General features: G+C 39.3%; 1 protein-coding gene across 8 annotated transcripts in view; it reads left to right on the top strand.

Moving 5' to 3' along the window:
• Positions 1-15,943, top strand: part of ARNT2 (aryl hydrocarbon receptor nuclear translocator 2) — a 107,435-nt gene that overhangs the window by 25,103 nt on the left and 66,389 nt on the right. For 4 of the 8 annotated variants that reach the window (XM_083851288.1, XM_083851287.1, XM_083851290.1 and 1 more), the window contains exons 3-6: positions 6,102-6,149; positions 9,305-9,349; positions 11,697-11,910; positions 14,158-14,371. In XM_083851288.1, coding sequence (XP_083707414.1) covers positions 6,102-6,149; positions 9,305-9,349; positions 11,697-11,910; positions 14,158-14,371 — 521 coding nt within the window. The other 4 variants (XM_083851291.1, XM_083851293.1, XM_083851292.1 and 1 more) reach the window with 2 other exon arrangements.

Raw genomic sequence — 15,943 nt, forward strand, 5'->3', positions numbered from 1 at the left:
AAAAACTGGAAATACATATTTGTATCTTTATTATATAACGTTTATATAGGTAAACCGTGTTATGGTATTAGTTGCTGGTGTTTTGCTTTGCTTTTCAATGTATCTGCTCTTACTGCAAGATCAAACTTGCTGATAGGGGTGGTGTTTGTTGTTTTGCACACTTCAAAGGACTTTGGGATTTGGCAAAGCATCCAGAAACAGAGTTTGGGTCCCATGGCTGTTTTTTGTGTAATGATTGTGTGTTGCCTACGTCTGTTTAATCTCAAAAGCGTTTATCATTTGAATAAAGGTAATAAGATGTGTTCTTACTTGTACATGCTGACTTATCCAGCTTCATCTGAAAATTGGACCTGGAATCTCTCAAATAAATGCCTTCTGTTAATAATGTGTTTTTTTTTTTTTTATAGTCCCAGGTACAGAAATAGCACAAGTAGTTTCTCTGTTCAGAGTTTGTGGTGTATGATATCCTAAACTTCATGGGAAATGTTGCATAGTCTCCCCACTTCTGGGAGAAAGGGCCTGAATCGAGTTCCTAACCTAGATGAAGGTTCTGCTAAAGAAGAGGATTTGTTTTATCCAAATATAAAGGTTGGCATGGTGTAGCCATAGCTTTTCCACATCACGTTGTTCTGTGGCAGCTGATAGTAATCTTCTGTATTAGAAGAAATACATATCAAGAGATGCAGAAGAGCAGAAAACCACTCTCTAATACTATCAGAAATACCAAAAATACCTTTCTTTTTTTTTTTTTTTTCCCTTAACAAATGGTTGATCACGAGTAATGGTGATTCTTTCCCAGAGATATCTCTGGTACAAGTGTGCCTGCAGAAGAGATTGGTTAGTATTATACTTAGCCCTAAATATTACAATGGTAGGACTTAACGGGATCGATAGTGTGAATAAAATCTTCACTGATAGGCACCTGGTGAGAAGACCTAATTCCCCGTGAGTGCTGCCCTAGGGATCGCTGGCCGAGACATGCTGCCTGTTCTGGGTGTCTGCCCAAGTACCGGTGCTGGAGTCTCATTCCTGGAACGAGTTGGGAGGAGAACGTGGACCTTGCCTTGGATGCAGAACTGAGCTGGTGTGAGCTGAGCACTTGGGGTGTTTGCTCTGAGGGAGGTTCCTTTGGGCAGGACAGTTTGGAGGTTGTTCCTCTTGGAGTGTGCTTCCGTATGCTGAGCTAACTGTATAGAACTGCTCTGAGAAATCCCTGAAATCCGTTTTTAACAGGCATCCCATTTTTAATTTGAAACTGTTCAGTGAAAAAGCCTTTTCAAAGTTGCCCTCAGAAGAGAAAACAAAGCATTAACATATTTTTATTGCTACATGGCTTGTATAACCTTCTGTGCTTTTGAGTTGCAGGATAGTTGATCTCTTTTTTTTGATCATAAACCATGTCAACTATGAATACAAGTTTGCAAATTACTGTTACCAAGGGTTGATGCTGCTGACTGTGAAATCTTCTGATTATATTAAATCCTGACTTGATATTAATTGAAAGCTCTGCTTTAAATGTTGCATTTTAAATATCGTCAACCTATTTCCAAGGAAGTGGAGTGGGGGAGGATAGGAAGAACGTAAAACCAAATGATTTGAAATGTATTTGATATGCAAATTCAGTGAATAAGATAGTACAGATTTGCTGTTATATCCATACTGTGGTACTTTATCTGTGCACCATAGCTCTAAACTAATAACCCTTCTTCAAGTCTGAGCCAAGGGTGCGTTTTTTTTGTTCAGTGTGTACATATTCAGGCCTGGAGGGAAAGAATGCCTGCTGTGTCTAATTCCTTGAAGCTTCTCTTTGAACAAAGTTGCAGCTAACACTTGGTCCTTTCATTACTGTCCTGGCGATATATCTTTGTACACCTAAATCCTTGGGCATTTTAGAAATGAATGCTTTGTGTCAGACATAAAGGAATATAGCTCATGAACACAGTCGCCTTTTCTAGCTCCAGTTATCTCTGAAAATTGTTTCTTTTCTCATAATTGCTGAGGCAAGCTGGCAGAATAATTGCTGTATGGACTTGAATGTAGATCAGTTTAAACTCATTGGCTATCCAGGAGGTGTTCTGCGGTGCAGGCATTCAGCTTCATTGACAGCTCAGAAAAATATTTTTCCTTTCTATAAATTATACCAAGCACTTCATAGAAAAAAGTGACAGCCTAGTAGTGCATAAGAGAAAACATCACTGTGATCAGTAACTACCGAATGTAAAGTGAAGTCTTTAGGTTTAAAGTAGTTTTAGAGGGTAAAGGGGCTTTTTTGCCCTCCTTGGTTATCTGTACTTGGAGAGGAAGGGCTGTTTTTTTTGTTTGCTTTTACAGATGCATTGGTTTTGTTTCGGTTCAGCACATGGTTTTGTTTCTCAGGCGCAGAACAGGGAGATTTGGGGAGGAAGAGACCGCAGCCAGCAATCTCTCTCCCCGGGTGCCCCCATCTCGCACCGAACAAAGGGCTGTAGTGCAGATCCTCATCCTCCTCTCAGCAGCTCTGCCCCATCATTCCTACCTGCACCTTCCTATACCGAATAATCGTGGCAAGCCATCTTTTGACACTGCTTGGGAGTTTTACATAATTATTTTGTTGTGTTCAAATCCTCTCCCATCTCATTTTTTAACCTGTGCAGAACCACCTTGTGTTGTGAATTGTTGTTTTTTTTTTGTATGAAAATGTTTCTAATTAAAAATCAGTAATAAAAATATTTTTGTCACATTACTTATGTTACCCACACATCTTTTGATGAAAATGTTTTACTAAGTACCTCGTACATCAGATCTTTTCACGATTGACATGAACAGTATGAAAGAGGAAAACAAGACTTATGCTCTTTTCTCAAAACAAAAGAGCACAGTGCAGCTCTTTTTTAGTCTCTTTTTAATGGGAAATTTAAATGAAGATAAGATACTCTTTCTGGAACTTCTGAAATGATGTCATTTGTCTTCTTCAAGGTTGCTTCAGCTGCTTTGGTACTGTGCAATATATTCTATCTGAACAGAAGATCTTATCTGCCAGGGTATGAAGGGTTTGTTGGAATATTATTTTTGTGTGTTCTGCTGTGTTCAGCTAAAGGTTGCAGCTGATTCCTTACCTTTCACTTTGCCTTACTACAAAGCAGATGGAGTGGTTCTGGCAGGAAGTTAGAATCACTGACTTTAAACCTGAGGGTTTTTTTCAGATTTTTAGAGGATTTTTTTTTTCATTTTGCACAGTGAAATGTGAAATTAGGGAACTTATTTATTAACAAAGAGGGGACAGATACATTTGCATTTTTGCAAGTATTGACATTTTCATGAACTACACGTTCAATTTCTTATTTTTTTATCTTACTGCATTTGGAAAGAAGTCAAGATTTTTTGGTAGTTGAAAAAGGAAAGGTGTTATTTAGAGATTTAGTATGCTGCAGTCTGGCATTGCACCCTAGGCAACGAGTTTCTGCAGTGATGAGCCTGTTGTACATGTGGTAGGGGTTACCTATGGGTATTAACCCATCAAGATCTTATGAGATGAGGAGCTGATAGCCAGCCATTTGGAAAAGTAGGGAGTAAGTGGGACTAGGCATTGAGCATGGGCAGCAGGATCGAGCCTTAAACTGTCATCAGGCTCTCTGTAATTCTCGGTATTATATTCTGGCAATAATAAAACTTAGTCTAAAGTGCAGCAGAGACAATCTTGATTTTTGAGGGGAAGATCCATTTCTTAGCACTCAGCTAGAGTATTTGGCTGGAAGCTAAGAAAATCTACCACAGTATGGAATCCTAGTGTATTGGAGAGGAGGAAAAGGGAATTAAAAAATGAATGCATCCCAAATTTAAGGAGTGTCTTACTAAATCTCTGGGGGAAAGTCTTTTCCCTGTAGTATGGCTATGTATTTTTTTTTCTGTCCGTGTTCCATACACTGGAAACTCCAGCTTTATCTCAGTTGTGTTTCAGTTGCTGGTGAAACCAGGGAAGGATACGCCTAACATGATGATTTTGCAAGTTGTTCTAGCTGCAGCCAGCCCAGTGCCTGCCTGAGTGTGTACTTTGCTTGAAATGAAACAGCTCTCACCTAACATTGACTTTCACATTTTTGGCGTAAGCACAAACACTGCGATTGATATAACCCCAAAGTGGGTTCTGGGCTGTTGTATATAGGTACATTATTATGTGGGGAAGAAGCAGGTAGGTAAGAGGACAGCTTCAACAAGATGATAATGCACAAATGTTAATATACAACGAGTGTTGCAGCATATCTGAGGAAATTCAGGCTGTGGATGCCAGCACCGAAGGCCACGTTTGGGGGTAGCAGCACATCGCAGGGTCCTCCTGGCGTAGTACTTCTGCATGGGAGATGTCGCTGGCCGCTGGAGGTCGGTGTTGTTCTGCACAATGCAGCTGAGAGGTCACTGGCAAGGGAAGTGATTTAGAAACTGGGTTTGGTGATAATTAGGTGAGCAAGAATGTAATTTGTAGTGAAAATGATGATTGCATCAAACAACCAAATTAAATGTGCATCTCTTCTTAAGACTCTTTTGGGAAAATGGTTTTCTCCTTGCTTCCTTTAGAAATGAATAATCTCTATTGCCATCTGGAAAATATTACTCTGTCTTTTTCTAATGCCATTTTCAATTCCTGTGCTTATTTGCTGCTCACGTCCTGATTGTACGTAGATTGCTGTGAGTCAAATGCATCTTGTATAGACCAGTCTGTCTTTGATATCAAAATTAGGAAGCAAGGCTGTATTGTCTAACTGGAGCACATTCTGCTGTATGTTCATGCAATTTTAAAGAGTGTTTTTACACCACTGATCCCACACTCTGAATGTATAAATCTTAATTTTTAATTGGAAAGTTTTTTTTTTAATACTGAGTTAAATATTGCCACTTTTCAGGGGTTTTGCCTTTAATATGACATATATCTATTGGTAACATGAAGTAGTAGAGGCATTGAATTTGTAATTATATAAATTATATTATATTACACTGAAATGCTAGAAAGCTTCGAGTGTGAAGAAACCCAATAAAATCATTTGCAAAAAACCCTGTGATTTCCTTTCTACATGAATTACATTTGTGACTGCTCAAGTCTCTGTCATACTAACATAGCTTCTTATTAAAATAAATACACTAACACGGTAATTGTATATGATAATTTTATATCAGATCGGTTCTTAGTCTGGCATGATGCCAGAGTCGCCCCCTTGTAATTGGGATATCTATTTGTCTACCTCTTCTTAGGGATACAAACATGTAAAAAATACTTTTTACAGAGCTTTGTAGTGACAATATCAACAGGAAGGAGGTAATCGTGCTGCGTAGTGTAGGAAAGTAATTTAGGTGACTAATTTAGGAGGTTAATCTTCCTAGTGTCTCTGTGTGATAAGTGAAGAAAGAGGTTCTTGCTTTTTGTGGCTCCCTAGAGCATCCTAACTGGAGGGCTAGGATTTGGCCCAAGGAAGAGCTCGTCTCTTTTACTTAAGAAGGTCTGGGATACGAAGCAGGTAAGTTAGGTGCACAGTAGATCCACAGGTCATTTTAGTATGGCCTAGGTAAGGAACACCACAAAGTAATTGCTGCCTACAGCCAGGTAATTGCTACCTACAGCCTGGTTGGTAATTCATGTGAAATTATTGGGAGATACAGGACAGGTCTAAGAGTGTGCCATGGTTACGATCAATAGAGGTGAAATACGTAATCTTTTTGGCAAAGAGGCTGGGAGTCGATAACTGCTCTACCTTTAATTTCTGTAGACTTCTATCAGGCCTTAGAGATAGCACTTCTGGCTGTTTCACAAGAATTGCATTTGTTTAATATTTCCTTTTATTTGTTGATTTTAGCAGTGTGGATTTTTGTGGAGCAGAACAGCGTGTTTTTTTGTTTGTTTCGTGGTGGTGGTGGTTGTTGTTTGTTTGTTTTTTAACTTTTGTTCTTTGTATTCCTGGCAGCTAATAAGCTACTTTTAGGGGGTCTGGAGAGTATGAGCAAGACTGGAATCTACAGCCCTCACTACCCCCAGTCAAAATATAAATCAAACAAGATTGAGAACTGTTGACTTGAATGTTCATGTCACCATTGCCAACTTCATGATTACATATTTGGAAATCTTGCTTTTACAGAATGGATTTCGATGATGAAGATGGGGAAGGACCCAGCAAATTTTCAAGGTGAGCCTTTATGAAGAGTTGACCAAATTTCTTACTTTTTCAGTGGAGAAAGACAGCTGTCTCACTACTGCTGTTTTATAGTCTCTGTGGATATGGGCTGAAGAAATTGCCAACAGCTTGACCTAAATTGTAGTTACAGTTTACCAGCTTCCTCTGCAAATTAGGCACACTGACAAAAATCTGCTTAATGTAGTTATTGCCTTACAAAGTTGTCAGAATATTTGTGTCATAATTTCACTCTGCAGCTAAAAATCACAATTTTTCTCATTTGACATAGCTTAGTATTTCAACTGCTGTAAATGAATTTTGATAATTTGACATTGCTGAAGTTGTCTTTTTGCCACTGAAAAATAATTTTACTTTGAACTTAGTTCAGATACTAACTACTTGTTAAGACAATATGACAGATCCTAGAGGCATGGGTTGTTTTTTTAAGATCCAAGGTCATTATGTACCATTAGGTGTAACTGAATAGTAAGAATTGCCAAAATAAATGTTACAGTTAATGTGGAATATTCTATGCTAGAAACAAAAACAAACATCAAAGCATCATTGCCATTTTTCACTTTTCCTTTTGTTCCAGTCACACTGTTTGCATTTTTTCATTAGAAACCAAGTGCCTGCGCTGAGAATAGGTGCTTTGAGGCCTACTGATAACTGCCGATCATTCAAATTGTAATTGCAGCTATATAGTAGCAGCCATGTTCAAGCACAGCTGTCACTATAGGGTTTTAACAGGATGTGTTGCAACACCATAACATAACCTCCTGGACAGGACCAGCAGCACACAAGGTTAACTGGCGTCTTTTACAGAAAGAATATTCCAGTCTATGGCATTAAAACACCTGGTCTGAGGGCTACTCTAATGTTTGGTAGATGATGTGTGTTAAGGGTTCAAGATTTATAATTAATATGATCTGATTTTTGTCTGCATAAGCATCAGGGTTTCTAGGTACAGTTGTGCACATGAGTTGGTCTGTCTCCAGCCTGGCTTTAGCCATGGGTAGTGAGGAAAGCAAATATTTCCATTATTTTTATTGGAGAAGTATGGTGTACAGTGCGTAGACTCTCTGATTTTAGATGCCAGATCAAAATGTGATATTTAAATCTTAAATGATGTAAAAACAAACAAACAAACAAAACAGATTGTTCTGCTTTTAGAGAGAGTACAGAAAAACAACGTGGAGATGCCCAGGGCTATGTGCAGACATCCTCTTCTGGCCACGGTTGACCTCTCAAGGAAATGTTATTTCTAGTTGTCCTCCTTTTAGGTCTTTTTCCCTTCTCCAAATTGCTCACATAACTGATTCCTAGCTTGTGTTGGCCAAAATTAGTTGTTTAGCAAAGAATTGCTTTTTAAAAGTTTAAGCTAACCCAGCTTGTCTTGACTGAAGTACCTCAATAATGCACTCGTAGAGGTCAGCTGGGAGACTGGAAGGGAGAAAAGAGTAGCTAGAGGCAACAGCATATTCAGCCCAGCCAACCAGACAAGAATGAGTAGACAGTCCCTAAGCTAGCAGCAGCACTAGAAGTAGTGCTGTTAGCATGGTGCTCCACGTGAGTTAACACACATTGCTTCTCAGGGAGTTCCAAGGCAGCTCAGCTACCTGCATGGCTTCTCACTGTCACCTGGAGACACATGCATGTACTTCTTGCCTAACAGCATGTGGACATTCCTCATTGAATCTGTATTTTTGTTTAAAACTGTTCAGGCACAGTATGTTCTCAGGGCAGAGTCAAGTGGAAGAAAGTGACATTTTTCACTTGAATGTTTTGAGGGTGTTAGTGCTAAAACAATATAGAAAGGAATGCGCCTCAAGTCTCACTTAAGCTTTGTCATGAGAGTTCGAATCAGACTTAGTGAGGAAGGAAAATATGAAGCCTCATAGAGGAACTTGCACATTTGTGGTACTTAACGTTACTTTTAACTCATTTCAGAGGAGAAGTTGTTAATTATTAGTTTTTAGAAGAGAAAAGATGCTTAGTTATGCTGTGTTTCCTTATCAAGTAATAAGTGAAAGCTTCATAGGCTCTCTGTAGTAATAAATTACATTGTTTTGGAAAGACAGAATTCTAATGCAAAATCTCACTGGTCTATTCTTAACCAGTAATGCTCTTCACTTGTAGAAAACCCATTAGCCTCTTAACCTTTTTTTTTTTATTATTTTTAATTTTTTTTTTTATTTTCAAAAACGTACTTTTTCTGTTTTGGAAAAAAGCGTTTGTGGTTTCTCCAAAAGTAAGATTTTTTTTTTTCAAGATGCAAAAAATGCATCTTTTTGTAACTACTTTAGCAAAATCTAATTTTGAAGGATTAGTATGTTTTTAGGAAAGGGAAAGGAGCATGTCATTTTTTAGTAAAACATCACATTGGTGCCTGTCTCTGGGACAGCACTTCAGAAGCAGTGAAACTTCAATCCTGTGGGGCTAAAGTCCCATTGATCTGGATTTCCTCCATAAAATTGACAGTGATACACCACGAGTATCTGTTCGGGCATCTAACTTCTGTTGATTTGGGAGGGAATGAGATAACTGTTTACTTCTAGATATTTATGACAGTTTTAATTTCACTTTTATTTACCTAGCAGTTTCATCTGCCTGCCTGACTTTAGCCAGTCTTACCAACAGACGGTACATCATAGATACCTACCTGAGCTTTTTTCTGAAGGCATCCCTACGTATTGCATTGCACTTAAGTGTGTGTCTGTGCCCTCCCGTGTTATCTGTAGACCATCAGTGCCCTCTACTGAAAGGAGCGAGTTGTGGTTGCAATCTGGGAAAGATACAGCTCATTCACTTCCAACACAACAATGAATATTTCATGGGCTGCTGCCGATAGAAGCTCAGTGGTGTTTTCTGTAATGGTGCTGGTTGTTAAGTTTCCCAAGCAATAAGTGTACGTCAGAGTGTCTGCATAAATCCACTGAAATATGTCTTCAACTTGTTTTAAATGTACAAATGAAGTTTTTGAATCGGCATGGCTTGGAAGTTTCATTACACTCCACATTTTCTTTGCTTTATTATTTTCATGCCCTCATTTTTCTTGCTGTTATTTGTAATAGTGTGCAGTTGTGAACCTCTTTGCTTTCTGCTGTGTGTTGACTTTAGTACAATGTATAACCCTTGTGAATTTACTTGCTATCTTTTGTTTATAGGTATGATGGTGATCAAATCTCTGGTGATAAGGAAAAGTTTGCAAGGTAGGCGTGTTCCGTAGAGGTCCTCTGCTGAGAGAAAAGAGGGGAATGGTCATATCCAAAACATCTCAGTATTTGTGCATTAGCTTAGAGAGCTGGTTATTTTGTTTCTAGATGGGAAGATGATCAAAGTACTGCTGACACAGAAAGGATGGCCAGGTATGAGAAAGGAAAATCAAAAATGGTTTGCCCCCATTTTTATTTTATATGATGCAGTTCTGACTGTCAGGAGGGTTGACTGATCCAAAAATGCTTGAAGTCAGAAACACTAATGCTGGACCAAAGTGGGTTTGGATCAGCTCCCACAATCTCCCAAAATGTAATGTGCCTCCAAAACATCCACGCAAAAACAAAGCTAGAATTGAAAGAATTAGGACATCATCCTGCACATGTTTATGAATGCCAGGGTTCCCTGGGCAGGCCCTTTTGGAAAAGGAGCACAGCCCATTTTTTTCTTTTAAGAGTTTAAATTTGAACTAGTTTCAGTAAAGTTTCAGGGTTTTGTTTGGTTGAACCTTTTCATGGCCAGTTGGTTAACAGACTATTACTTTTTAGTTTTTACGATCATAAATGAAATGGACTATTGGATATTCTTCTCTTTCTTCTCAGGAAGTCCTGCAGTCTGTTTACTCCTTATAATGGTTGTTTATAATGATCAGTAGTATCAAAATACTTCAGTGGCAGACAGTGGAATATGTATTTATGAATGTAAAATGTGTGTTGAATATGTGTTCTTTGTCTCTCTTGTCTCTCAGCCACCATTTCTGTGAAAATGCTGAACTTAGACCAAGCTTTCATCGTGTAAAAATGCATTTTTCTTCCCCTTGTCCGTATTTATCTTCATGTATAAAGACTTGAACACACATGCTCTTACGTACATGCACACTGTCACACAAGATGTTCTGCTTGTGTGTGTGTATATGGTCTGACTCCCACAGGCAGTGTTCTCTCCCACATCTGTGCAGACCCACACAAAGACTGTGTATCAGCCATTTGAGATGGAAAAGTTTATTATTAAGTTGTAAAGTAGTTGAAGAGTGTGCCAAGCCTTTCATGATCACTCTTCATAACATTCAGTTCCAAAGAATGTTGCAGTTTCTTTTAAATTTGTGTTTCTGTACTGATCAATGCTGGTGGACTCTCCATGCGATCACCTTTCACATCTTGTTGGATCAGCCAGCGATCCCACAAGAAAATGCCATGCACAGCTCATTGAAATCAGTGGAAGATGCTGCTTTGACATCTGAAGCATCACATACCTGTTGTGTACTTGTATTTAGCTGCCACCTGACAGGTACAGTATCTGAAATATAAGTACTAGACAGAGAAGTATTCTAGGTCCCTTTGGACTGCCTCTCACTTCTGTATTTATTGGTGAAATTCCTTGATAGCAATCAAGCAGTGGTGATTTACAGTAAGGGAGAACTGAACTCCCAGATCTTCAGCTCTGGCAGAATTTGGTGACTGTCAATTTTGAGAATTCTCAGATTTGGCTCACCAGCGCAGTCATATGTTTTCTATAAAAGATGAGAACGCTGGAGCTCGGCCTGAAGCGGGGCAGCATCAAGTACTGTCATTGTTACTTCCCTGCTGTGTTAGATTGTTCTTGTACATAAATTCTGATCTTTGTCTGACAAGCCAGATGTTTACTTGCTGTCTTTTGTATTCAATTTATTTATTTATTTATTTATTTGGTATGTACTTTTATACCATATATGGTCCCAGTCCTGTCTGATCCTGTAGGCCTGTAGCGTCTCCCTGCAGGCCTGTGGCTTTGTACTGGGATGTGGGACTTTCCACAAAGCATTACAGGACTGGAGACCTATGTTGTCCTTAAGTGGGTGGTTGTGGGTGTGTTGTGTTTTTTTTTTAGCTGTCAGTCAGAACTGACTCTCACTCCTGACATGATCCAGTTGTTAGCGAGAGCTTTCCTCTGAAGGAGGCCTCTTACAAGCAGAGCCAACACCTTGGGCAAGGACTGGAAGCTGTGAGATGCATGACATCTGTAGCAAATTTGGGAGTTTGGCAGGAGTTGACAGGTGTCAGTACCTCATATTTTTCTACTTCCATTATTAGTCCTTCAACAAAGGGTACTAAACCGCTTAAGAGATTAAGGTCAGAAACAAATAGGCTAGAAATATGGGTTCTTTTCACATTTAACCTTCTGTGGCCTGGATTTTCTGTCTATAAACTGAGAGATAATAGTGCTTAGCTTTGTAAAGTACTTTGCTCTCCTGGAGGGAAAGCTGCAAAACAAGTGTGAAGTATTATGATTTATTACCTCTGATTGAAATTCTTACATTGATCCTGTCTGCTTTTCTGTTGGTTTGGTGTTTCTCTAAACAATCAGGGAGAATCACAGTGAAATTGAGAGGCGCCGAAGAAATAAGATGACACAGTACATCACCGAACTGTCTGATATGGTACCCACTTGTAGTGCGTTGGCTCGGAAACCTGACAAGCTGACGATTCTTCGGATGGCTGTTTCACACATGAAATCAATGAGGGGCACTGGAAATAAATCTACTGATGGAGCTTACAAGCCTTCGTTTCTTACAGAGCAGGTAGATTTTTTTTCACAAATATCTGTTTTCTCTGGTTTGTGGTCTTCAGTGGTGTGAGGAAGTGCTGAGAGGAGTATGGTCTCAGTTTGACCCTTCAGTGTTGAGTAGTAACTGGTACAAGCTAAATATCCAAGACGTAAATGCACACAGGTTTCTTGTGACTTTTTGGACTTTATCATAACTATATGACAGATCCCTTGCTCTAAAGCTGCAGAATGGACATTCTTGTCCATTTTCGCAGCATAGAGTACTTAACATTGAGGTCTGTCCTTCTGAAAAGCAAATCACAGGCTGTCCATTGCCATTGGAGATGACTATTCATCTCTAGGACTGGGTTCCTCCTATCCTAACACAGATTCTCTAAAAAAGATAGAAAGAAATCTGCAAAAATCTGCCTCTCCATCCTTAGTTTAAAGGAAGATTAAAAAAATTGTTTAGTTTCAATGCATAAGTTCTAGACAACTGAACTGGGCTGAGATGAATCTCATCTGTAACAGCTGAGGGACTTTGGTTACATTTTTGATGGAGGAGGAGGGAACATGCACCCAGTTTTCAAAGAAAACCTGTGCTTAACAGAGTGCACTGGAAATTCCTACCACCTTCATTGTTTTTGAAGTCCAATGGGTGTAATGTGCATTTTTGTGGTTTGAACAATTTAAGTACTTACACATGTAAGTTATGGCTAGAGGTACTACTTCTTTCTGTTAGAGAAACAGCAGCTGTTGCTGACCTCTGAGTGTTCACATCTCTGCTTATTCTGGCTTTCCTGAAGTGTGCTTCTAGAGGGACTGCCATTCAACTGGTTTTTGGTAGGGCATCTTGCTCACTTGTCCTTCCAACTTGGCTTTTGAACTTTGCAGGATGACAGAGCTTATCTTTTGTTAATTATATATTCAAAACTGTTAATTATATATTCCTTATCCTCTGTATAGTGCAGCCAGCTTGCAGTGAGTTGGTTTTTTTTCATTTACTAAGGGGTTCAGAATTGATGTGCTTTCTCTACAGTAAAGAAGTTGAAGCCAGCAGAAATCTTCGGTCTGTTTAGTGTTTCTCCAGATGTGTTATCCATTTCTTTTGGGCTTTAGTAGAATTAATCAGATTTTGATCCTCACCTTATCAGGTAGTATCTGCCACTTGCACACCAGCCATGCTGTGCTGTCTGACCTGAAATGGGGCTCAGAAAGCTCCCTATCTGAGTTTCAGATGCAGTAACTCACTGCTGTATCCTAGCAAGCCCTGGTACTTGCTGAAGCCACCAGGCAAGGGCTGTGCAAGCTTGTTTTCCATGAACTGGGGAGACAGTTGTCTTCTTTTCACATCAGAAGTTTTCAAGCTCTGTTAACCAAAGGCAGTGTTTTCATGTGACGCATGCAAAGAGCTATTTGCATATGCAATTCAAGATATTGGGTGTCTAGACCGAATGTCTGAAAGTGAGGGACAGAACTGCCTTGATTTAAAGGTCTGTGGCCCCCAGCTTCAGATCCCAAGGTGGAGTGGAGGCTCTGGGTGCTATGTCTCAGGCAGATGGGTGAGTATCTCAGAGCAGAAGTGCTCAGGACAATGAGCAGGGGACCACATAAAGAAAGGCAAAGGGCAAGGGTGTCGGAGTCATCTTGGCTCTCAGAAGCTTTGTGTTCACAGGTTGGAAAAGGAAAGCAATAAATGGTATAAGTTTTGTGTGTGATGGCTTGGGCATCCTAATAGGAGAGGAGGCCGAGGATTCCTGTCCTTGCCCCATCACAGTTTCTGTCTTTTATCCACCGACTGTTTAATATACAAACAGAACTTGTCCAGAGGGGGAGAAAAAAAAGAAAACAAACAAACAAAAAGTCTCGTTGTTTTCTTTCCAATTAAATTATCCAGGACATTTAATTAAGGGATGGGTCTGCCATATGAGTTCTAGCCCTTCATTTCCTCTGTTTGTACTCCTAAATAACTTTATAAAAAAAAAATTAGATATCTATCATGTACCAGGCAGTGAGTTTTAGTTCATTTTCTTAAAGTGCATTGAGATCACCAGATAAAAGGCAATAAAGGAAAACAATATTGTTTGTTACTAAGGTCAGCAATTTATATTCTGCTGCTAATTTGGATGTGTTGTTTTTTCAATACTACAATAAAAATTTCTCCTCTAACGTTGTGTTCATCTACTAAAATCAGAAGAAAAAAATATTCTTTGGCAGTGATGTATGTGTTATTTAGTTCCCTTTTCTTGCTGGCCTTCTAATCAAATCCTTTCTTTGAAAGGAACTGAAACATCTTATCCTGGAGGCTGCAGATGGGTTCCTGTTCGTAGTTGCAGCTGAGACCGGAAGAGTCATCTACGTATCCGATTCTGTGACTCCTGTGCTGAACCAGCCTCAGTCCGAATGGTTTGGCAGCACTTTGTATGAGCAGGTTCACCCAGATGATGTGGAAAAGCTACGGGAGCAGCTGTGTACATCTGAAAACTCTATGACAGGTCAGATATATCTGATGTATGGATCCCTGCAGAGTTTTTCTGACATTCAAATGCCTGTTGTTACAAGTCTGGTAAAAATGGAGTTCTGCAAGATTAGGGTTCTTTTTTTCTTGCAGGCACTGCAGTAATTTAAGTCATCTTTTGCATCACTACATTTTGTTGCCTATTTATTCGACTTCAGTCAAACCCCCTTCAGGTAGCTCTACCTTTCAGACTTCTGGCTTGGGTAGGTTTGGAAGCTGAATTGTTTTCAGGCACGGTCTGGAAGTCTGGATTGTTTTCTTTTCGTCCTCAATGAACTTGTGACTTCTTTACAAATGTCTTGCTTTATGGCAATGTTTATTTTGAAGGCAAAATCATACTTCAGACTTTTCCATTTTCATAAAAGTTCCTTGTGGTTTGTTAACGGGAATCCTGGAAAAAAAATTTAGTGTTTGGCAGCTGAAAATCTAGTGTGGATTTTAAACAAGAGGCTTGCCCCTGTAGCAATGTGGTAAGTTAGCTACAGCTGACTATGTATCATTTGACACACAAAACTAAATAATATTCACAGTATAACTCTGGCTTTTACAATTTTTCATGCTCAAGACTTGCCAATAGGAAACTATCATGTCTTTAATAGAATCTGTGTATCAGAGCTCTGAGAACGCTAAATCCTATTTTAACTCAGAATTGGAAAGGAGGAAACCCAGCTTCTCATTTTATTCTTCCATGTAATACATTTATAGCTAAAGGGAAAAAAAAAAAAAAAGGAAAATTATTTATAACAAAATCCTGATCGAGGCAAAAGTCATATAATTTCTCCTTGCTTTAATAATTCAGAATTCTGACCTGGCTTGCTGGAAGTTTTGTTGTGTTTCATAACTCAAAGGACAGTGATCCAGTTTAGAGTGAACCTGCACACTGTTTACAGCTTCCATGTCAAAACAGTGCCAATTTCATGGTTTCCTGTGGTTTGAATGTGATGTGGTTTTGGCAGAGCTTTCCCGTATTCATATTGGAAACTCAAAGCAAGATTCTGTGGTAAAAAATCCAGATGGATCAAACCCAAGCGAACAGTTAGGGGAACCTGTGCAGAGCAAAACAGCAGAGTTTCATACCACTTTAAAATGTATGTGTGAGATTTGCAAAAGAGCACAACGACTGGTTTTTATTACATAGTATGCAATACACTTTAATGCACGTACCATCTTCCTCTAAGAAGCAATTACTCCAGAACCTCAACGAATGGTCACACTTAGACTTTCTAAAGTGCTCATTTGGTGAGTGGGCTTAACCTGCTCAAACTGGAGCACGACTAGACAAACACAGAGCACTTCTGAAAGTCCAACTCTGTATTTCTTTCAGCTTTAACTGTATGCTTTCCTTTTACACTTCATCCATCTTTAGCCAGTGGAAAGAGAAGTTCAAATACTAGTACTTGGAGGGCTAAATCTTTTTTCTTGTCTGACTCTTTTAGACTCGTCAGATTGCTACAGAAGGCTCTTAAAACTGTCATACATGGGCAGCTGAAAGTTTTCCTGGCGTGAGGCAAACAGCAGCCTGTTTAGAGCCAGGGTACTGAGCTGCACA

This window comes from Anser anser, assembly GCF_964211835.1.
Source record: "Anser anser genome assembly, chromosome: 10".
NCBI classification, from domain to species: domain Eukaryota; kingdom Metazoa; phylum Chordata; class Aves; order Anseriformes; family Anatidae; genus Anser; species Anser anser.